The 23,548-nt window shown below is 44.1% G+C and overlaps 1 protein-coding gene and 2 long non-coding RNA genes across 12 annotated transcripts; 2 read left to right on the top strand and 1 right to left on the bottom strand.

Moving 5' to 3' along the window:
* The first annotated feature begins 1,679 nt into the window (after positions 1-1,679).
* Positions 1,680-12,659, top strand: LOC123512649. 2 transcript variants are annotated; one of them, XR_006677151.1, is made up of 5 exons: positions 1,680-1,761; positions 2,904-3,283; positions 6,327-7,446; positions 10,275-11,479; positions 11,646-12,659. It is a non-coding gene; the product is annotated as an uncharacterized LOC123512649 (long non-coding RNA). The 2 variants fall into 2 exon arrangements; XR_006677152.1 differs by having other exon boundaries at positions 1,716-1,845.
* On the bottom strand, positions 6,704-22,808 carry LOC123512648 (trifunctional purine biosynthetic protein adenosine-3-like). Of its 9 annotated transcripts, XM_045269115.1 has the most exons (20): positions 22,023-22,322; positions 19,846-20,015; positions 16,357-16,414; positions 15,245-15,352; positions 14,771-14,910; positions 14,123-14,297; positions 13,699-13,912; positions 13,223-13,353; positions 12,593-12,716; positions 12,159-12,387; positions 11,659-11,875; positions 11,263-11,461; positions 10,830-11,078; positions 10,311-10,514; positions 8,968-9,114; positions 8,608-8,747; positions 8,350-8,466; positions 7,972-8,229; positions 7,730-7,845; positions 6,704-7,256 (listed from the first exon to the last, which is right to left on the bottom strand). In XM_045269115.1, exons 5-20 carry the CDS (start codon positions 14,845-14,847, stop codon positions 7,190-7,192), a joined length of 2,664 nt encoding a protein of 887 aa, XP_045125050.1. In that variant the 5' UTR covers positions 14,848-14,910; positions 15,245-15,352; positions 16,357-16,414; positions 19,846-20,015; positions 22,023-22,322; the 3' UTR covers positions 6,704-7,189. The 9 variants fall into 9 exon arrangements, with proteins under 9 accessions (XP_045125050.1, XP_045125040.1, XP_045125047.1 ...); XM_045269105.1 differs by lacking the exons at positions 16,357-16,414; positions 22,023-22,322 and adding an exon at positions 22,700-22,808; XM_045269112.1 differs by lacking the exons at positions 16,357-16,414; positions 22,023-22,322 and adding an exon at positions 22,700-22,723 and having other exon boundaries at positions 19,846-20,019.
* LOC123512650 lies at positions 16,423-20,091 on the top strand. Its single transcript, XR_006677153.1, has 2 exons — positions 16,423-16,882; positions 19,829-20,091. It is a non-coding gene; the product is annotated as an uncharacterized LOC123512650 (long non-coding RNA).
* Positions 22,809-23,548: the final 740 nt, after the last annotated feature.

Genomic DNA, 23,548 nt, shown 5'->3' with positions numbered 1-23,548 from the left:
GCTGTATAAGATAACTAAATATAGTCACCAGAATGAATGTGGAAACGCGTCATGCTACTGAAGGGGCTAAGAGTGTTTTTCTTATGTTTCAAGTGACAGATTGGTAACATTTCTCTATTAATAACACTAGAAACACGAGAGCCTGGCTAATCACGTCTATGGCTCTTGAAGGTGGGTGTGTTGTGAGAGCAGAGCGTTTCAAGAGTACAGACTTGTGTGTTTATAAGATAAGATTTTGTAATTAAATAGATGGTGAAAGAAGGGAGTGGAAGACTGAAAGTGTACTGTACATAGCCGAAGATGAAATATGAATGTCAGTCTTGGTCGTAATGAAAGGAAAAGAAAAAGAAAACTACGCGTGTATATTTATATTAAACCGGTGATTAGTAATTTAAGATGGGAAAACAAAGGAAAAAATAACACGACGATAAAATACAGAAACTAGAAAAAAAGAAAAAAAGTTATAACTGTTAACCTTGTTTGTGAATAGAAATGAAAAAAATAATGAAAAAGTGTTGCATAAAGGTTATATATGAGGCGGTGATAGTTGTTAAGCTTGTTAGTGGAGGTTATAACGAGAGAGACGAGATAGTATTGGTGAGTAGAAGGGTTGTTACCGTGTGTGTGTGTGTGTGTGTGTGTGTGTGTGTGTGTGTGTGTGTGTGTGAGGGACTGACAGAGCTTCAGGGGCAGCTAATGGTCGGCGTGAGTCAGACCACACTACGATAAATCAAAACAGGAGCCTTTGTACTGAAGTGAACCCTGCCAGTGACGAGTGACGAGTGGCCGCTTGTCAGGAAATTGGAAAGCGATGGAGTTGGTGGAGGGGCGTGTAAAGAAAACGGGGAGACGGTGTGCGGTGTGTGTTGAGGTGATGACTGGCATTAATGAGTACTGGCGCGCGTCCGTGAGAGCGCGTCACGTGGTTTTCAAAGCAACGAAGTAGGATTTACCAAACATATTAACGTGAGTGTTCTTGTGACGAGAATGTTACGTGTCTTGCTTCCCTTTCCCTCCTCCCTGCGTGTGTGTGTGTGTGTGTGTGTGTGTGTGTGTGTGTGTGTGTGTGTGTGTGTTGACGTTCGATTCATGTGTTTGTATCGACTTTTACAATGACTTTGTATTATGTATTATGGTTATAATACATGATAGAATATATAATGCTTGTGTTTGTTTTATCTGTGTCCTTCGCAGAGAGAGAGAGAGAGAGGTTTGGCTTGAGTCGTGATGCATAACCTTTGAAGCTTCAAGTTGTGTTATTATTTTAACCCCTTCAGTACCTGGGCACATTTTTACCATGAGTTTTGGTTACCATTAGATGATTTTATTGACATTAGGAAGGGTCTATGGAGGTCAGAAGATTAATGGCCAGAGTCTTCACTATTTTAATCCCCCACATAAGTTTCTGGAGCTGTTTAAAATCACTAAATAGTCACTAGAATAAATATTGAAGCATGTCATGGTACTGAAGGGGTTAAGGCGTTTCGTAGCAATTTTCAGGCTCAAAACAAATATTATTATGAAGAAAGGCAGAGTTAAAAAAAAGATGTAAGGTCAAAAACATTAATATACTCGCCATATCGAGAAAAAAAAAAACTAGCAAAGGAAACCAACAAGAGAATGACTGAACAGCACGCGTTTTTTTTTTTTTTTTCTGTGTGTGTGTGTGTGTGTGTGTGTGTTCCTATCACAGCAGCACCTGGAGGACTCCTAGTACCAGCACACCAGCACAACAGCACACCTGCGCGATAAGCTGCTCAGGTAATTGGCGTGTTCCTAAGCTTTCCTTCTGTTTGGTGAGCCGAGTAGCGCTGGGGCTTCCCAACGCCTGACACACGATGGCTGGTAAGGACTGTCTGTCTGTTAAGTAATATTGAAATCACATTAACCTTGAATTATATGAAGTTAGGTTAAATTTAGATAAGTTCACTCATAGCATCGCTAACTCATTCATTTACTAGACCGTGATTTAATAGAGCATCATATTTTATTTATTTATTTATTTATTTATTTTTTTTTTTGGCCAGGAACAAGCAGTCACTGTGTTGAACTTACTGTGGTAGGATTATCGCATTAAACCACGTGTATTTATCTATTTCGTATTTACTCGAATATTTACTGGATTAAGTTAAACACGCGATTATGCAAAAGTGTGAGTGTCTATTTCACCTCGCTTCATTTGACTTAATTCCCCCGTGTGTCAGCATATAATGGCCGGTAAGGACTTCTCTATATTGTATTAACTTGAATTTTTACTGGATTAAGTTAAACACGTGATTATGTAACAGTGCGAGTGCCTATTTCACCTCGTTGCAACTTGTGTAGTTATCTGGTGTTAGCATAATGGCCGGTATAGGAGCTTATCTATCTTGTATTTACTTTTATTTTTATTAGATGAAGTTAAACGCGATTGAGTGCCGTTTCACCTCGCTTCAGTTAGCATAATGGCCAGTAAGGACTTATCTATCTTGTATTTACTTGAATTTTTTACTGTATTGAGTCATGCTTATGATTATTTAACTATTTAAGCGTCTGTTTCACCTCGCTTCAGTTTACTTAGTTGTCCAGCATTGAGAGTGTGGATGGCTGCATTCTGTGATCCTAACCATGTATCTATATCTATCCACATTTTCTCCTACAGTTTACGTGTATGGCTTCTCACAGACATTTATTAAACTCACTTATATTTTCTGCATTATTGCGACAGCGAGGTATCGTCCAGATTATTCCATTTCTTCTAGATTTTGTGAAGCGAACCTTATTCTGAAACACTAGAGCACTGCACCTCGTTATATTCACAAGACTCTAATTGAAGTGATTTAGGTATTCAGGTGTGTTTTTTTACAGTTTGAGTGACGGATTAATAACATTTCTATAATAATAACAGGGGATATACTTTTCAGAACCCGGCAAGTCATCTCTGTGGCCCTTGAAAATAGCTGTGGTGAGAGAGCTAGCCGTTTCTGAGACAAGCCCCGGATGAAGCAGGGAGGATTCGCTGCGCAGGAGTGTATGGTGGCTCAGCTGGGCACTGGTGGGCGGTCACAGAAGCGAAGGATTGGAAGCGGAGGTTGGTGAGCTTAGCCGTGACGAAATCAAGAGGATATACAGCATAGTGGAAGGGTTTATTGGCTCTACAACACTGAAATAATGAAAAGAACACTGCGATGGTGGGCAGCTGGAAGTTCCTGCACCATAATAGAAGGGTTTACTGGTTCTACAACGCTGAAGTAATGAAAAGAACAATGCGGTGGTGGACATGCAGCTGACCGCCCCTGCTCTGGTAAGTACTGGAACATTGCACATTCCCCGCGTCTGTTTGTGTTCCTCCGTTCGCTTGTCGGGCATAGTGGCGAGTATTGCGTCCTGATAATGGGTGATAAGGCAATAATCCGGGAGCTTAGACCCAATCCAGCCATTTCACGAGGATTACAGAGGATAAAAGTGGTATTGATGACGCGTTGGCAGGCTACACTCAGATCACCTATGGACGCCTCGACCACCGCTTGCTGTGATGGTTGTTGCCGGCCAGCGCAATGCAGGGCAGAGCAGAGGCACGTTCTCCGAAATGCTTTGCTGCCTCTCAGTTTTATTTATCTATTTGTTTATTTATTTATCTTTTAAATCCACATATGAGTAGCTGATTTATCAAGTGTTAGTATTGTTGGCGTGTTTAACTATTTCTTCAGTCATATCTATCTGCCTGTTTTTATTAATTAATCCCTTCAGTATCATGATGCGTTTCTATATTCTTTCTGCATAGTATTTGGTGAATTTTATACAGCTTCAGAAACTCGTGTGGGGATTAAAATAGTGAAGACTGGCCATTTATCTTCTGGCTTCCATAGACCGTTCGTAATGTCAATAAAATGGTCTAATCGTACAGAAATCTCTAGGTAAAAGTGTGTTCCAGTATTGAAGGGATTAATCATCGTTTGTATCAAGTCATGCTGTCTGAATGACCGTTCTTACTTCATTACTGCCGTGTGTTAATTACAGTTATCGCATTTTTTGTATTTTTCTATCTATCGAGGAATTAGAAAGCTTGGGTGCAATTAAATCAGGATTGGTGAGATTATAAAACTGTTCTTTGACGATGAAGAGCCGCAAATTACATAGACGATTGTATGAGCGGATAACTGTACAGCTTTAACTTACCACAATAGATAAGACTTAAAAATTATACGAAAAAAAATATATAACCATAAAGTAAAAAAAAGTTTCCTCTGCCAGAGTAAGAGGCGTAATTCTGAAATATTAGCGAGCAATGTAGCCTACTGCACCTCCCACGGCCCGTCATGTCTGGCGTGGCGCTGGGGTTTGGTAGGCATCCGCTCTCCCTCCCCTCTCCCTCTCTCTTTTATAGTTTATCGCCGCTCCATCCCGCCCATACGCTGCAGTTATGCTCCCGTGTCTAGAGGCTATGGTGCAGTTCACTCCTTCATCCCTTCACTGGCAAACTCTGAAACTGCTACAATCTGGCGTGCTGTGTTTCCCCCTTGCTTGTTTTACTGCTTCATCCCTCCGCTGGTAAACTGAACTGCAATCCGCCCGCCTTTCTTTTCCACATTCTCCACTACTCCTTCCACTTCTTCAGCCTCTTCTGCGGTAAAGTGTGAAACAATATGCCGTTCCATCCACCCCTCCCATCCCTTATCTTCTTTATGACTTCTTTTACTCTCAATATCCCTTCACTGTTCAAACTTTCATACTCGGAAACACAATCTATTTTTTCTCCCCGCCTTCCCTGCGACCTGAAACTGACCGGGTGAACTTTCGTGACCCCTGCGGAAGTGACCTTTATCGGGGGTTCTTTTCCTATAATGTTACAGAGGCTGAACTCGCCCCATCTGCGTAAAATAGATAACACTTCTCTTGCCCTTTCGACCCACTGAGCCCCTGCACTTTTATCGCCCTCGCCTCTGCCGTCTCGATTCCCTTCCCCTCCCGCCCTCTCGCCCCCTCGCTTCGTGGCACATCACAGCTTAGTTCAACGGTGAGGTAAAGATTTTTGTCTCCCTCTCTCTGTCTCGCCTTATATTCAGAAAAGCTTTGTTCTCGTCGCCACTGCTTTCCAAAGGCTCCAGTTGAGGATATTCGTGTTTTTAAGAGTATTTTCAGTTATGCTGATAGAATGACAATTTTCTAGTTTATTTTAAGGAGAAACTCGTGAAAACCTAGCTAGTTGTCTCTATGGCCTTGGAAAATTGTCGTCGTGAGGGGGGGAAGGCGTTTTTATATTCGGGCATGTTCGTAACACTACAGCAAAGATTTGTTCGGTAATAAGTGATACATACTGGTTATAACGTTTCTCGGCCTGTTAATATTCTCGTAGTAGAAAAAAAAAATAAGAGCAGAATGATGATAATAAGTAATAGGTGAAAAAGGGAAGAAATAAAGCAAATGAAGCAGAAGAACAGAAAGAGGAGGAGGAGGAGGAGGAGGAGAATGAAGAGTTGATTCATAAGTGTTAGTGTTGCGGATAATATTTTTTTCTGGCCTTTGTTCATGACAGAATGGCGGTCAATGTGCTTACTGAAGGTGGAATGTCCTGTGACTTCATTACTAAGACGCATTTTTACCTCGAGTTTGGGTGTGATTATACGACTTGACGACATTAGGAAGGGTTTATGGAGGTCAGAAGATTAATGCGTAGAATCTTCACTGTTTTAATCCTCACATAAGTTTCTGAAGGTGTGTAAAATCAGATTAGTAAACGGAAAACGCGTCATAGCACTGAAGGGGTTAACAAATAGTCATTGATCACTTCACAATAGTTTCTGAAGGTTTGAGGTGACCAGGCGGCGTGCGGCAGTTCGTGTTAGTGACTGGGTCGTTAAGAGAGAATGAAATGGATGGTGGTAAGCCCTGAAAGTTTGTTGGAAGGATTTGAAAGCGTTCGGTTCAGCATCAGGAAAAAAAAAAAAAAAAAAGATAGCTGCAAGAAGTCAGCATTCTACACGTGCCGGTCAATGCACGTGAAGATGATGCCCAACGTGGAGTGAATGACAGCCCGTTTGTGATTATATGCAGGCAGTTTATTTATTTTTTATTATCTATACCATGTGGGCTTTTCACGGTTATTTACGGGCTAAAGAGGATATTTTTTTGTGGTACCTCCTATCTCAGCCGCTAAGTTAGTGCCACTGTTTCATGTTTTACTGTAGTTTTTTTTTTTTTTCAGTGATAGAAATTGAGTATATTATTTACGTTCATCAGTAAAACAGCGATAGGTGTGTCGTGCTCCGTGCTTACAATGAATGCAAAATAATACAAAATTGCACAAATACAAGGTTAATTACTATTGCTTCTCTTGTTTCCCACAGAAGCCATCATTATATTGTGCCGCCTTTTGTGTGGGATTCCTTGAACTGGAGAGGCGGTGGTGGTGGTGGCAGCGGCGGCCTTGGTATAAGTCTTCATTTGCTCCTGACCAGCCACCTTAGCCTTGCACTCCCCGATCCTCTCTGCTCCACCTTCCCATCACCCGCCCCCCCTCTGTGTGTGTGCGCGCGCACTCCCAGATCCTCTCTGCTCCACCTTCCCATCCCCTCCCCCCTGTGTGTGTGTGTGTGTGTGTGCGTGCGCGCCCCCCCTCTCCGTATAAAATGTCAGATTTTCCTCTCATTTTACATCTTGTCAGCATTCTTGTCTTCTCACTCTCGTCTCTCCTCTTCTCTCCAGGTAATCAAATTAATGGAGATGGATTTGTCAGTTTTATTAAATTGTTTGTACTGCATAACAATCCCTTACTTACCATTTACTTGAGCAGCTCATCTTTACTGAAGCAGTAAAGTGCAAACACATTACTTCCATACAATAATAGAGTTTGGTAATATATGAACAAATTTACTAGTTAGTTTTACTTTTTTCTATTCAATTCATAATTCAACTATATCCACTTTACTTTTTTCTATTCAATTCTTAATTCAACTATATCCACAAACATCACATGAAAGATCTCTCTCCCCCAATCAGTTAACTTAATGCTTTCCTGTATTTGTGAACACAAGCACAAGTAAAAATGTAAATAATGTTGATTTGTGGAGTCAAAAAAAAAAAGTTTTGGAAGAAGGAATGCATATCAATGTTGATTTGAATTAAATGATTCAAATCAAGCTGATCTTTACTCTTGTTTTTTTTTAACCCGTTGTAATCCTTAGTCAACATTCCAGACTGGTGTGGCCCACTATGACCTGATGCACGTGCCGTCCTCCCTCAGCACCACCTTGCCCCGGGCCACCAGCTCCATTGCCCTGCAGGGAGAAGCAACACACTACTGACCAGCAAGTCATGCACCGTGGTGGAGTTATTATTTTGTCTTGAGTGTCACTACCACAGCTCGGAGGAAGGAACAGGAGAGTGGTGTTAGAAAGGAGTGGACAGCTGGGAAAGGTTCATAAACATTGTAAACAGAGCATGGCTACAAAGGAATAGAGTAGTCAGGTATGTAAGATAGATTATAAATATAAAAATAAACTGTTGCCTGATGGAGGGTAAGAGTGAAGCAGAGAAATTTCTTAAGGTAATTCAGAATAATCTTTTAAAAACAGGCAGCCTTAGAAACCACAAGGAAGAAGCAGTTGACAAGTGAATGTTGGAGGGTAGCTAGGTAACAGTGATGCTATGAAATGACAGTTTATATCAGACAGACATACTCTGCAATTTGTGACCTAGAGTATGTAGTAATCAATAATTTTTGCCTCATTCCATGCACGTCAAGCCTTACCTGGGATATGCCCGGTGCTCTGCTGTTTTGATGCGCTCCACCAAGGCTTCCTCAGTGTCTCCTGGCAGGACAGGCACTGCTTCCTGCGTGACTATTGCTCCACAGTCCACCTCCTCCTGAAAGGGGCAACAGGAATGAAACAGTAAGAAAGAACAGCTAGTATACCGCCATTCATCAGGCTGTAAGACACATCACCACCAAGTGTTGTTGTGTCCTGCAGTGGAGTTGTGGTTGCTTCTCACCGAGACAAAGTGTACGGTGCATCCGGTGAGAGTGACGCCGGCCTGCAGTGCCTGGCGCTGGGCATGCATCCCCTTGAAAGCTGGCAGCAGTGAGGGGTGGACGTTAAGCAGGCGGCCACGCCACGCCCGCACAAAGGAGCCAGTCAGGATGCGCATAAAGCCGGCCAGGCAGATCAGCTCCACTTGGGCAGCCTGCAGCTCAGCGTTCACTGCCGCCTCAAACTCCTCACGGCTCTTGTAGTTCTTGTGAGGAACCACCTGGGAAGAAGGTCATCTGTGAGCATTACTTCCTTTCCGTATCATACAACCAGCTTGCTGCTCCAGGAGGGAACATCAAAGCTACATTAATTAGTCTCAGTAAGCCACGGTGCCTCTCACCTTGGTGGCAACACCCGCCTCCTGTGCCCGCTGCAGGCCCTTCACGCCGGCCACATTGCTAACCACCACCACCACCTCGGCACTACTAAGGCCGGCTTTGGTGTGATCCAGTAGTGCCTGAAATGTAACTCTTTGTACTTTATCTGATAATCATTTCCAAAAAACTGGAATTTAACCACATTTAGTGTTTTTACCAAGAACACTGCAATATGTGCCAAACAGACAAGCATCTGTCCCACGACTGCCACTACCACCCACCTGCAGGTTGGTTCCTGTGCCAGAGATGAGCACTGCCACTCTCCTGCGTGGAGTGGTGAGAGATGGGCACCGAGTCAGAAAGGGTGCTGTCGCATCACTTAGTATCTGCTCCAGTTCCTCCACCACCACCTGTGGCATCCCTGCAGCACCACACCAACACTTCATTACCAAGGGAAACCAGCATGGATGGAGTATCAATATCGAGAGAGAGAGAATAAAATGTATGAAAGAAACTCCAAAAGGTATATGGATGGATTCTTCATGCAGCTAGAAAATTACTTGCATTATTACTATATACATGTTAATCAGTCAAAACAGACACCATGGAGGCTAAGATGAACTGCACAAAGCTTATCAGACCTTCCTTCTGGGCCACTAGTCGGCCAACCTGTCGAGCTTCTCCACCTGGGATGAGAGCGATGACCTCTGTGACCTTGTCTGCGGCCACCACCAGCACCATGCCCAGGCCACAGTTGAAGGTACGGGCCATCTCTTCACTGCACACACCTGCAAGGCAACAGAAAAAAGAGACAGGATAGAATTATTGGAACTGCAAAGGATGGGAGGCACGGAGGAAGATGCAAGGACAGACACAAATGGAGGAGACTTGAACTTGGTGCTAACCCCTCACTCACTCCAGGAAAATAGACCAAAGAGATGATCAAAAGGCAAAAATATCAGAAGATTCAGAAGATTCACCTAACTGGTTGACCTATGACTGCCAAGGTGAGCAAACATATGGTCAGGTTACTTCCTGCAGGAGAAGCCACCATGCGTGGAACCCTGTGCCCGCAAGGCTCCACAGGCTGCCCCGGCTCATCCAGCAGCAGTCCCAGGGACTATGAAGGGCATCATCAGAAATGGCACCACCCCAAGGCATCATAGTGCCAGCCCCAACAGAAGAGCGCCACCAACAAGGACGGCACTCCCCATTGCCCTGGCCTCACCTCCAGGCAGGTCAGCATGGCCCAGCAAAAGGTCCCCATGGATTTTAAGCCATCCCTCACTGTGTGGGCATGGAGGTTGACTGGTGGCCAGGGTGATCTGCAGTAGCCACAGGTTGCTACTGAGGGTGTCTGTCCTGGGTTGGCAGCAGCTGCAGTCTCTTCTGTGCTGCACCCTCCATGTCACAGCATCATCATTCTGGCCACATGGCAGGCAGTGATCTGCTGAACTCTGCAAGACACATGCTTTTGTTTGGTCCACCTTGGTGCTCCCACCATGGTCCTCATGGTAATGATTTGTTGTATCTTGATCCACCCACCCCTGCAGGAAGGGGGAGTGCACTGAGGACAGGGGCACTGTAGTCCACCAGAGAACATACTGTCCGTACACAGTACAAGTGCAGGACAGAGTAGGTGGCACCTGCCACAGTCACACATCATGGCCTGTGTTCCTCTCTCTTAGGTGGGTGACGTGGGCCAGGGCTGCCCTACTCATTCACCATGCACACACAGATGTGATGCTGCAGTTGTTAAGGCCAACAACACCTCTGTCACTGACACATAACTGCCTGCAGCAGCACAGGATGGCTGGCAATCAGCTCATTTTGCCATGCCATGGGCACGCTGATGCCTGCTTTGAGTATATGTATGTATTTATGTAACTGATTAGTAGTAATTTAACTAACCCTTAATAATAATGTCACCTCTGTAAAACCCCACAAGGCAAAACAACCCAGTGAAGCAGAGTTACATCCTCACCATGAGCTGCCAGCCAGCCAAACACAGGGTGCAGGGGCCACTGTGATGCCTGCAGGTGTGCACTCAGTTGGCTTGGTAGGACTCTTGGCAGGTTCTCCAGCAGGCCACCTCCAGTGATGTGTGCTGCAGCCTTGACCAAGCCCCCTTCCAGCACCTTGGCCAGACTCCTGCAGTAGATCCTGGTGGGGGTGAGCAGCTCAGCACCTGAAGGACATCCACACATCAATATCATAACTCTCATGACAATTCCCTAGTTTTGTTAAGTAAAGCCTTTTGGTTCTTTGCATATCAGTGATTCATAATAATTTTGTTGCCTCGCCACTGTACCAACACAAAATATGGCTTAAACACTACACGTACCAACACAAAATATGGCTTAAACAACACAAGTCACAATCTGGAAACAAACACATTAAGAGAACCCAGCAGCCCCCCCCCCCCAAACCACAAGCCCTCTAGTCCATCAACTTCCTGACCCACCCTCCCAGCCCAGTCAGTCCTCAGCCACCAGCAGCCTACCAAGTGTGTTGTCTGGGTTGAAGGGTGCTGGGTCGCTGTACTTTAGGTCCTGAGCCTCCACAATCCTGCGCACCAGGCTGAACCCGTTGCTGTGCAGGCCGGAGGAAGGCAGGCCCACCAGCACATCCCCCTCAGCCACCTCCTCAGTGCGGGGCAGCATGTTGCCTCTCTCCACGGCCCCCACTGTGAAGCCTGCCAGGTCATACTCCCCTCCAGCATACATCCCCGGCATCTCTGCTGTCTCGCCGCCTGTTTGGGAAGAATTGGTTGCTTCGTGAGAGACTGTCCAAACTGTGTGGCTGTTTCCCGTACAGTGAGGGCAGGGTAGGTCCTCCTCCCCATCAGAGGCCAATGGGGTGCAACAGTGTCATGAATGTATGTGAATATAAGAAAATTGTCTCAATTTGGCTACCATCTTTTTTGGGTGACTCACCAATGAGGGCACAGCCAGCAATGGAACATGCCCGAGCCACGCCCTTCACCACACTGGCCGCCACCTTCCCCTCCAGCCGCCCCGTGGAGTAGTAGTCCAGGAAGAAGAGTGGCTGGGCACCGTGGACCAGCACGTCATTGACACACATGGCCACCAGGTCTTGGCCCACTGTGTCGTGCATCCCTGCTGCCTGGGCCACCTGTGCAGGGAGGTGGTGGTGAGTGCTGGCCAACACAAGGAATTGTTTGTATTCAATGATGCATTTTGGAATCTTGCTGCCTTCAGTACTTCTTGTCTGTGGCACTGGTGTCTGACATGGCTTTGTAAGGATGTTTTTAATGTTGTAGTGATGATGGATTAACACAATTTCTACATTATTACAGCTGCACTGCATACCTTCAGCTTAGTGCCAACCCCGTCAGTGCCAGACACCAGAATGGGATCCTTGAAGCCAGTCTGCCGGAGATCAAAAAGTCCGCCAAAGGAGCCCAGGCCAGCCATCACCCCGGGGCAGGCTGTGGCAGCGGCAGCTTCCTTGATGGCTGCCACAAACTCATTCCCGGCATTGATGTCCACCCCGCTGTCCTTGTACGTGACTCCTGCACCACCAAACCTGAGACACGTCAGTCAGCTTGGCCCAGCAGCCCACACAGCTACATCTACTACGTTACTCTTCCCAAAGGTAAGACAAATAGTGAAACATTCAGTGGTGCTTTATTCAATGTAAGAAAAATAACATGACACACCATACCAGTTTCCTGAGGTAGGGCAGAGGGACAAAGGTGAGGTGGTGAGGAAGGAGTGGGAGAGGTTGTGATGTTGGTTAGTGGCTACGGTTACCTTGACTGGACAGGTTAGTGGGTTTGTTTAGTAGAGTGCCTTGTTAGTCAGCTGACCTAGAGGTGACCTTAGTGGCCCGGGCAGCAATGTCCCTCCTGAAGGTGGCGCCCTCAAAGGTGATGCGTCTGGCCAGCTGTGTGGCCCTGGCAGCAGTGTCCTTCAAGACTGTCCCCGTCACCACCACTGCCAGCACACGACCCCCAGAGGTGACTAGTGTGTCTCCCTCCCTCTTGGTGCCAGCGTGGATCACCTGCACCCCTGCCTCTCCTGATACCTCCTCCACACCTGCAGGGGTCAATAGGTCAACAGATGGTCCACAGCTTCACTCCTCTTGAGACCACTCAAACTTCTACAAATATCTACAACTGCTTTTCTTTACCTCCAACAAATATCTACAACTGCTTTTCTTCACCTCCACCACAAGTCACAACCCTGCAAGACCTGTCCACCACTCACCAATCACTACATAACAAGATGTGCAGACACCCACCTGTTATGGTTTTGCCCTTTGGATAGCTGCCTGGGTAGCCTCCACTCACCACACACACCCCCACACAGCTCTTGTCCTGGCTGAAGGGGACACTCGTCTCACCAAGCCGGCCCTCCACACACGCCTGCACACAAAATGCTAACAATTAGAGGTTTCCCCTAACAAACCACATGAAAAATTACACTTTTAAACATACAAAGAATCAAACTTTTATTTTTCCCCAACCACACCAAGGACTAAAATTTTATTTGCCACGCCTTCTGAGATTTGCTTCCTTGTCCCAGTACCTTCCAGCCTCTCCTCCTGCCCATCACTTGCCATCACCCTTATAACTCTCCTTAACCCCTTCAGTATTGGGACATGTTTTTACATTGAGATTTGTGTATGATTAGACCATTTTATTGACATTAAGAAGGCCCTGTGGAAATGAGAAGATTAATGGGCACAATCTTAACTATTTTAATCCACCACATGAGTTTCTGAAGCTGTATAAAATCACCAAGAAGTAAACAGAATGAATATGGAAACACATCATTCTACTGAAGGGATTAATCTTGCTCCTCTTAAGATTTACTCCCCGCTTGTGCCAATCCCTCCCAGCCCCTCCTCTTGGCCTAGTCACTCACTCACCATCATGATATCATACAGGTCCCCCTCCAGCAAGGGAAGCAGCACCTGAGTCTCGGGATCCCCAAAGCGACAGTTGAACTCGAGCACCTTTGGGCCATCCACAGTGAGCATCAGGCCGGCATACAGCACACCTGGGGACACAGAGAAGGATGGATGATTTGTATGACTGATGGATGATACAAGGAAGGATAGGCGTGTGGAGTGATTGAGGGACCATCAGAAGGGATTTTTCTAGTTCTTTTGTTCCATTATGCTAGTGTCCTTAGAAGATAGAAAATGCAGAAGAGGATCAGTAAGAAGAAAGAAAATGCCATAAAGAATGAATAAGAAGAAAGAAAATCCAGTAGAGAATGAATAAGTGCAATAAAGAATGAATAAGAAGAAAGAAAATCCAGTAGAGAATGAATAAGAACAAAGAAAAGATATATACATGGAATTGTTATCTATATAGATGAGAATAAAGTTGGAAATCTCACCCACAAAAGGCATTCCTTCCTTCCTGAGTCCATCCACAGCCTTTTGCAGGACATCTTTCTTTATGGTGTCCAGGTCCTGCTGTGAGGCAAGGGGACAGGGGCAGTAGGCTCCCATGCCCCCTGTGTTGGGTCCCAGGTCACCCTCCCCGAGCCGCTTGTGGTCCTGAGCGGGCGGCATCACGGCAGCATCAGTGCCGTCTGTGAAGCACAACACCTGCACAGAGAAAAGAAGTGATTAGAAAAGTTTGTGTGGCACTGCAGCAAAAGTGTTACTCACATTCACATATAAAATGAGGTTTGAAATTTTATTAGATTTGCATTTTTATCTGCACTTTTATCATTTGAGAGTACACCAGGCTACAGTTTTCTCACTAGTACATATATTAAAGTACTTTGAGAACTTGCTGATTACTTAAGCACTTACTGATATCTCCTCTCCCACCAGCTTCTCCTCCACCACAATGGTCTGGCCAGCCTCCCCAAAGCTACTAATGATGGTGTCCACGGCTTGACAGGCATCAGCTGCTGTGTCCGCCACAATGACGCCCTTCCCTGCTGACAACCCTGAGGCCTTGACAGCAAACCCGGCCCACTGCTGCCTGGAAAGATGCTCCCACTGAAAACACTGAGCTAGGGGGACACAGACAGACACACACACACACACACACACACACACACACACACACACACACACACACACACACACACACACAAAATGTCCTTACTGTCCTTAACCCTTTCACTGCTAGTCAAACATTCTCCATTAAATGCTCTGCAACTTTCCAGACTATTCTTGTGCCGGGCGCTCATAAATATTCCTGCATTATAAAGACAAAATTAGCTTTTTCTTTTTTTTCCTACAACTCACTGCACACAAACCTTTACAGTGAATTGCTAGGAGGAATAAGAACAACAACCAAAGGGTTAAGAACAAATCAACAAGAAAATAAAACTGAGCCACACTGTATGTCTGGAAATCATTAATCAAATAATCAGGAAATCAGTTTTCTTTGGTAAATAACTAAGTGATCCTGGAGTCTATTGCAGTAAAGAGATCACTTCCTGCTCTTACTTGTTGATGAATGTTTTAGCATCCTGCGTGTTGGTGAAGGTCTGGTGGGCGGCGGTGGGGATGCCGTGTCTGTTCATGAAGGATTTTGCCCAAGACTTGTCCGCCTCAATCCTTGCTGCCTCCTTGGTGGGGCCGAACACCTGTGATGGGAGGAGGAGGGAGGGAAGGCAGGTGAGGCTTGAGGGAGTGATGTGACATAGGATTTTGTTCGTTCAAGGCATGTGCTGGATGTTACTAGTACTTCTTTATCAAGCAGCAAATAAAGTAATCAAATATTTTTTCCTCTTATTCCATAAATATTCTTTCCTCTTATTCTGGGGCCATTAACACATACTGACATTACATACACTTCCCCAAGCTGTGCTGGAGCAATGCATGGTGTGAAGGGCATTAAGAGAGAGTGCCAGCACATTACGAGTGCCACGTGTAGGTCTGATGGCTCCTTGCAGCCGCCCTTGTGTTACCTTCACTCACCTTGATGCCTGCAGCAGTGAGAGAGTTGGCCAGACCCTGTGCCAAGGGATCCTCAGGCCCCACCACCACCAGACTCACGCCGCGCTCCACACACACCGCTGCCACCGCCTGTCCAGGACAAACACATTAGTCTGTTGTGTCACAGCCGTGGCCAGTGCTCCCACACCAAGGACTCTCTATATTCCTTGTTCCACACCAGGGAATTTAAGTTCATTACATCAGTTGCCACATTTCAGTGCATTTCCTTAAATTAATCATCTCTGACACCTAAAATCATTATCAATAGTTTCTAAAATATGCTTCCACTTTTATATCAATCTTGGTAAGTTTGAAGTGAAGGTCCAATGAGTACATGTAAGTGTCTTGTCTCTATATCTATCCAACTTTTCCTTCAAGCTGCTTGCTACAACATCATCACTGAAGCCATCACAGATATCTATGCACAGTTCTAAAATGCACAGAGTTAATGCATATGTAAATATAAATGTTTTTGATCTTGTGATATTCTTTCATTTTAAGTAATTGTAAATTTGCTATTATTATCTATTATCATTGTTACAACTATTCTTTCTATTTTTTCCTTATGCAAAAGGATGACTGGCTTAATTCATTAAAAGTCTAAAGGAAATACAGAAGCATGCAGGCAGGGAGTTCAGGAGTGTACCAGAGAAAGCAATGAAAGATTGAGACCGCTATGGTTAACTCTTGCACTCACCCCAGTAATGTCGCCCGCTCCTACACCCACACCCCGGCACCCAACACTCCCTCGCCACCACCCATCCATGCCCCTCCTACACCCACACCCCGGCACCCAACACTCCCTCGCCACCACCCATCCATGCCTGTTTGTTGATATCTGCATGCTTGTGTGAAGACAGACAGATAAGCAAGTAATTTGATAGGTTGATAGACAGGTAAATGGACAGACAGATAGATAAACAAATAGATGGATATGTAGACAGATATGTAAATCAATTTCTATATAGATATGTATGAAAAATGTATACATTCCTCTACCTATTATCAATTCACCGTGATGTATTGTCATAGATACTCATATATCAAGAATAAAGGCGATAGAAATACAGAACGAAAGGAATATCATAGTTTACCTTTCAACTATCTCCTATTTTTATTTTCCCGCGGGAGATGCAAACATTCGCTGCAAAGCTAGAAACAAACTGATATTATTTTAATGCTTTGACAAAGAAAGAGGTCACAACAACCAATAAATAAAAATTTGTATTAGTATGGCATCTCATTAATAACAGATTTAATAATGGATAGCTATCATTGATATTTACACTATAGACACGTACTGCCATTACAAACACCCTACGGCTGCGATTAGAACGAGTCCCGGTTAAGTGGCCCGTAGACAGTAGCCCAGTATTGGTGATGGTGGTGGTACACGTAAACACACTCAAACACACCCTTCCCCACCCAAATAACACACCCAGAACATGCCTAAACACATCGAAACACACACATATACATACACACGCACAAAAGTGAAGTATTGCGATAATCCAGGTATGGTTTTAGCGGTAAGACAGGAGTGAACCAGCAGTGCAAGCCAGGTCATCATCACTTACCGCCTTCACCACAATCCTCCACAGCGCCTTACGTATATTGAAGGTATTTTTAAGGCCATTCACTTATTCTCTAGGTTTCCTCTTCATATGAGAGTGAAAATAGGTCGAATTCTACCTAGATTTGAGTGACTGGTAAACAAACAGTAATAGAGATAACTCGTCTGTATTGTCAATTTCTTTCACTTACTGTAAGCAAAACATGTCTTAGAATGAAGCCAAGAGTCTAACCTTTCATATTCCGTGGTCAAATATTCCTGATACGGCTTAATTCTGATGTGAGAATAAAAGCAACATGGCACCCGCTGTCCCGGCTTTTCCATTACCCCCCCGTGGCGCCCCTCCCCCAACTCCCGGGCCCCGCCAGCCTACGGGTTCCAATACTTTTTTCATATATTTTCTAACTTTAATATTACGCTTCCATGGTATGTTTTTATGGTTTCTATGAAGATTTTATTGCATTTAAAGTGTTTTCCGCGTCTCTGTCCGGTAAATCTCTGGTTTTTAGTGGTGTTTTATAGCGTCAGTATGAACCAGCCCAAGGGTTAAAATTTTTGATTTGCCATTTTGAGTTTCTTTATTTCAAGCTGTAACTGGGCCTGTATGCTATCAAAGAATCCCCTATACTCTTTTAAGCGTGAAATCAATCTATTGAGTCAAATATGTGGACTTTGAAATGATGTCTGGTGCTGTTAAGCAAAACTCTTATTTTTCTTTAATTCATTTGCTCACGTTTTTGTTTCTCGGTCTAACTCGTTGTAGAATGTATTAAAAGATAGCTTAGACTCTGTGAAATGTGTTAAAACACTCGCCAAATGAAAATGCCTCGACTTTATAGGACGTTTTAGGAGATTTATAAGTGAAAATGTTTTTGTACTTTTAACGTACTTAATTTAGACATTTTTCAAAAACTAATGAGGCTGGAGTTGTTTTGATATTTTGAATATTAGTTTAAGTATTTATCACGTCATAAAATATCAGGCATTCGACCGTGGCTTCGTTTTTTCTAAAAGTCATTTTTAAAATATTTACGTAATTTAGCCGAGTGACCCCTGTTCCCGTTCTCACTGATGGCCACAGCCCAGGTGGTGACTCATCATAGCCCCGGGCTGGCGCCTCTTTTCCAGCCTCCCAGTTCGTCAATATTTTGCCTAATATCTAGTGATTTCTACATGTTTTCGTCTGTTTTAAGGCTAAGGTGTATAGACAATAGTAGTAGAAGGAAGAAGAAAAGAGAAATAAAAGAGGAGGAAGAGGAAGGCATGAGAAAGGGAGGAGAGGAGAGGAGAGGCAGCCAACTCTCCCTACATTTCGTCAATATTTCGCCTAATATCTAGTGTTTTCTAAGTGTTTTGATATGTTTCTAAGCTCAAGTTTGTAGATTGAAGCAATAGAAGAAAGAAAAAAGGAGAAACAAAGGAGGAAAAAGAAGAAAAAGAAACGGAAGAGAAGGAGGAGCTGAGCCGTACTATTTAGCTAAGTGTCCCATGTAATCTTGCCGTCCTTTATAATGCATTTTGGTGTTTTGGGGGGTATATTTGGGGTGTTTTAAGTATGTTTGGTAGGTTGCATGGTGTTTTGGGCGTTATAAGCGTATTTTGGGTGGATTTTTTGTGCTTTAAGTCTGTGTTACATGTTTTTTGCGTATACTTTACGTACCTTGAGTGTGGTGTGGAGGTGTGTTTGAGTATTTCGATGTGTTTTGAGCGTACTTGATGAGCATTTTGAGTGAGTGCGTTTCGGGATATTTTGTTTTGTTTTGTGGTTTAGGTGTATCTGGGGTGTCATGGGTGTGTGTGGGAGTAATCTGGGTGTATGCTGGGTGTTTTGTAGTGAGTTTTAGGCGTGTTCATTGGTTTTTGAGGTGTTATTAGGTTTTGAGCGTGTTTTTGGTTAGTTTTGAGTGTTTTAAGCGGTTTGGGTGTGTGTGGGGTGTGTTTTGTGTGGTGTAGAGTGTTGGTGTATACTGTGTGCATCTACCTAGTGAGTTGTAAGTGTTTGTTGGTGTTTTAAGGTGGTGCATGGTGTTTTGAGTGTGTTCTAGGTTAGTTTTGAGTGTTAAGTGTTTTCAGTGTGTGGGTGCGGTGTTGTGGGTGTGTTTGGGAGTGTGTGTAGATCTTTTGAGCGTGTAATTATTATGAAAGGTTTATTGTGTACAAGTCCATACATACTCTACATACACATTGATATTTCCTTAGATTTCTCTCGATTTTTACATTTCCTTAAAACAATTTTTATACAAGGAAGTTTCTTTGAAGCTGAAAACGGTGGTCGTGACGTGAGACTACCTGGCCAAGAGCGTGACTGTTCTGTGCTTCACGGCAAGATAACTAATAATTATTCAAGACTTGCCATTAATTAATCTTGATCACCTCAAGACTGACGGATTTTCTCACGATATCTGGGTATGATTAGATGACTTTATTTGCATTAGGAAAGGTCTATAAAGGTCAGAAGATGAATATCCCGAGTCTTTACTATTCTAATCACACAGTTTCTGAAGCTGTGTAAAATCGCTAAACAGTAACCAGAATGAATATGAAAACACAGCATGGTACTGAAGGGGTTAATAAAGAATGACATACCAATGAAGCCATCCATGCTGTAAGTGTCATTTAATAAAGTAATAACTTAATAATACTTTCTCCATCATCCATCTTTTCCCTCACTTACTTTCTTACTCTTGACGCTCATCATGTTTTTTTTTCTCATTGAATGCTTTCTCTTAAGAGTTTCTAAGTAAGTGTTGTAATTTATTTTCCCGCTTTCTCAATCTGTCATCTTTTCTTCACACTATCTTATTCGTGACAGTTTAATCTTTTCCCCTTAATAATAATCTTGTTTCTCTTATCAGATGCAAATTCTTCATCGCTTTTTTTCATCTGGTAATATTGTGTGTTACTTTACTTATCACTTTTTAACTAGTAATATTGTGTTAATTTACTCATCACTTTTTATCTGGTAATATTGTGCGATTACTTTCCCGCCAAAGGTAACAACAACTCCTACCTGGTGATCCTTCAGAGGCAGGGTGATGTGGGAAGTCTTGGGGGCGGCGAGAGTCCCAGCATTGCCCGGGGTCACCAGCACAGAGGTCACAGCAGGGCAGGAAGCCAGGGCCAGGGTGAGGGCATGCTCCCGACCCCCTGACCCAACCACCAACACCACACCGCTCATGTCTGTCTGCCGGTGAAGGAAAGGTTAACTGTCGACCTGTGTTATGATTGGTGGATATAAATGAAGATGTGAAGTTAATGGTTTTCTTTTTTTTATCCTCTTCTTCCTCCACGTCACCAGGCCTCGTATTCTGACACTATTTTTTAATGTTTGTTTTATGGTTACAGAAGCAGACTGATAAGATTTCAGTTTTATCTAAATCATCACTAGTTTTTAAGGTGTTTCTATGGTTCTAGAGGCAGACTGACAAAATTTCTACATTATCAACTGGAGAGAGAGACTTGAAAACCCGGCCAATCATCTCTGTAGCCTTGGAAAATAGTTGCGGTGAGAGAGCGAAGCGTTTCAGAATACGAACCCTGGAGATAAACTTCCTCACTCGAACACTAAGTAAGGAAGGTGAAGTGTCTAGTGTCTACCTTAGTGATTGGTATTATAGGTGGATATAAATGTAAATATACTAAAAAAATATATAAAGAAAGCTAACCCTGATCTTAATCCAGACATCCATACAACCCACCAGCCAAGAGCCAGCGAGCGAGTGGCCAGAGTGTCATCCCTCACCACTCCTCAGCCCCGCTCCTTGTTACCCGACCCGCTCACTGATTCCTGCACTTGTTATCCATTATTCTCACATTTTCCTGATTTTCCCCCCTCTCTCTCTCTCTCCCCATTATTGGCAGATATCAGGGTAAGTGTGTGTGTGTGTGTGTGTGTGTGTGTGTGTGTGTGTGTGTGTGTGTGTGTGTGTGTGCGCGCGTCAGCTGATGTCACGAGACACGCATTAATCCCACGTGCTGGCTGGCTGACTGACAGACCCTGGTACAATACTGAATGGCGTAACTGCCACTAGTACCACAATTCACAATGCATCACTTGTGTCAACTGCTTCCCGGGCTGCAACAATCGCTCTTAGGATAATAATAAAACTTACTTCAAAAGGGCAGTGGCTAAGATCGACTTAGATTTACGATCGACTTATATTTACGAGTCAATATAGCTAGCAGTTATTGTTACGAAACCTAACCACGGTCTTATTAACCCCTCCAGTACCGAGACACACTTTTTACCTTGTGTTTTGGATGTGATTAGATTATTTTATTGACATTAGGAAGCGTCTGTGGAGGTTAGAAGATTAATGGCCAGTCTTCACTATTCTAATCCCCACACAAGTTTCTGAAGCTAAAGAAATAATCAAATAAGCAGAATAAAATGAAAACACGACCTGGTACTGAAAGGGTTACTGGGTCTCTTCTCATACGTCTCAAATTTGACTGGAAAGGCGTGCAGTGATGACAGGAGATACTAAGAGAAAGACGGTTGCATTCTATCATAAACAAATCCTCGTAACAGTTATTTTCAGGCTTCAATGCACGTGTTCTCTGTTTGCTGGGTGGGTTTACTGAAGACAAGCTAGCTTATCACTGCGTGTGGTTGGCATGAGCAGTGACTGAGCTAATCTGACATTCGTGCCTCACAATGGACCATTCTTAAACACTTCTCTGCCACACCTAAACTACTTTCTAAAGGCTCTGGTTAAAGCTACACAAGTTTTCCTAAGTATTTGTACGGTTCTAGGAAAAGAAAAATAATATTTCTACAATGTCAACCGGGCTAATAATCTCCGTAATTGTGGTGAGAAAGCGAGCCAATATACTGAGTCTTACACGTTCAAACTATCTTCAAGACCAGATTAGCTTGACTTTACCACTCGCCCCTCTCTCACCGCCTCACCACCACCCCTCCCCTCCCACGCCTCACACCACTGTCACAATGACCTTGATCTCACACCACCACCATCACCACCACTATAACACGTGACACCTCGCCTCCGCTGGTATCATTTAATTTTCCATGAGGACCATGACCTCGTCCTGTTCTTTTCCTTGCCGCGCACGTGGTGTGATGGTTGCTAATCTTTTAACGACCCTTCAGACAGTAAACTCGTACTTGTTAAGTCTTTCTTTGCTTTGGCTTACAGTAAACGCTAACAGATATACAGCACATACCTAACACTGCCATGATGTTGCTTAAAGAATTGCAGTCAGTATGAATCATGGGGGAGAAAGAACGATAGGGTGAGTAGGAGGCGCACGCTACTAAAGCGCCCACAGCCCGGCAGCAGGGAAGGCCCCGCAGCCCGCAGGACGCCGACCAGGCACCTGGCAAGGCGGTATGTATGCTTCCTTAAACTGCCCATCATCCACAAGAAAGCTTAGTTGAATTCCTGCTTTAAATTGAGGCTAAATGGAGAGTATTAACAGTGATCAAGAGGTACAGGATATGCGGGAGGCGGGTGTGGCGGACAGAACAGAACAGGCACAGCTTAACTACCCACGCTGGCCGGGACAACGCCACACAATCTTACAGCAGCAGTGAGGAAGTTTGTTCAACTTGTCTTACTTGATGACAGGCCGCAGGAAGGGAGAAGTGCAAGGATACAGGAGAGACTTGCCACACCACAAACCAAGGGACAGCAGGGATAACACTGTGCCGAGCCGGGCTTACCCCCACCCACTACCCACCGCCCTGCCTCCCGTCTACTCCTCACGTCCAACAACTGATTCCTTCCCGCTAATGATTCGAAACAGTTCCCTCAAATTCTTGTTCTCCTATTACTAATGACATCCCATAAACACGTAGCTATGCAATATAACTCAGAAATACATGAAAATTATCTGAGTACCCGGATAAATTAGAGAATAAAGGTTGCACTTGGCATCAGAAGGCGGAGGAGAGGCGCGGCAGCGTAGCGACGGCCCAACCAAGTGACCACACATGCTCTCGGCGGCCCCTCACAGCTGACCGGGGCTAGCAACACCGTCCCTCACCATCCTGCAGCCCCTCACGCACTGCAAAAATAAATGACAGGAACAAGATAAGAATAATTAACCAGAAGACCAATAATACACGGTACACTGGAACCCTGGCAAGACTGAGCAAAAGTTTAGTGACCTTGAGAAGTCCAGAGGAAGAAAGGCACGCGATGTTATGACAGTGTCTGCTACTCAGATTATTTACGCCAAGCAGAAACTTCAATCATATACCATACAAGATAGGGGAGATAAAGTTATACTGGATAAATTAACGTCACTATATCCATGATGATTTCCAGAAACTGTGGATACTAACCATGGCAGCACGAGATTACATGAACGATAAGACTTTGAGTATGTGAAACGCTTTGCTCTCTCTCTCTCTCTCTCTCTCTCTCTCCACGACTGTTTTCAAAAGCCACAGAGATGATTAGCCGATCGAGTTGTTAAGGGTCTTTCTTACGTTAATAATGTAGAAATGTTGTTAATATGTCACTAAAACGTAAAAAAAAAAAAAAAAAAATACGCTCTTAACAACAGGTGTAACTTCAACTGCAGCCTTCTTCTGAAAGTAGATAAGGAATGGTGGTGAAGTAAACACCAATTCACTCCCTACCGTCATTGATCTGTGCTCTAACAAAATGCCTGAGAGAGAGAGAGAGAGAGAGAGAGAGAGAGAGAGAGAGAGAGAGAGAGAGAGAGAGAGAGAGTTAATGAAG

Source organism: Portunus trituberculatus, chromosome 34 (assembly GCF_017591435.1).
Source record: "Portunus trituberculatus isolate SZX2019 chromosome 34, ASM1759143v1, whole genome shotgun sequence".
Taxonomy (NCBI): Eukaryota; Metazoa; Arthropoda; class Malacostraca; order Decapoda; family Portunidae; genus Portunus; species Portunus trituberculatus.
Note: the sequence above shows the minus strand (reverse complement) of the source record. Positions and strands in the feature narration are given on the sequence as shown.

Excerpts from the sequence above, each read along its gene's own strand:
- LOC123512648 (XM_045269105.1), bottom strand. The coding sequence starts at position 22,793 with ATGTGTGGTCACTTGGTTGGGCCGTCGCTACGCTGCCGCGCCTCTCCT. Across the intron at positions 12,717-13,222 it reads ACCTGTATGATATCATGATG|GCGTGTGTGGAGGGCCGGCT; the intron begins GTGAGTGAGTGA and ends TTTTGTGTGCAG. Across the intron at positions 8,230-8,349 it reads AGGCGGGTGTTGCCACCAAG|GTGGTTCCTCACAAGAACTA; the intron begins GTGAGAGGCACC and ends CCTTCTTCCCAG.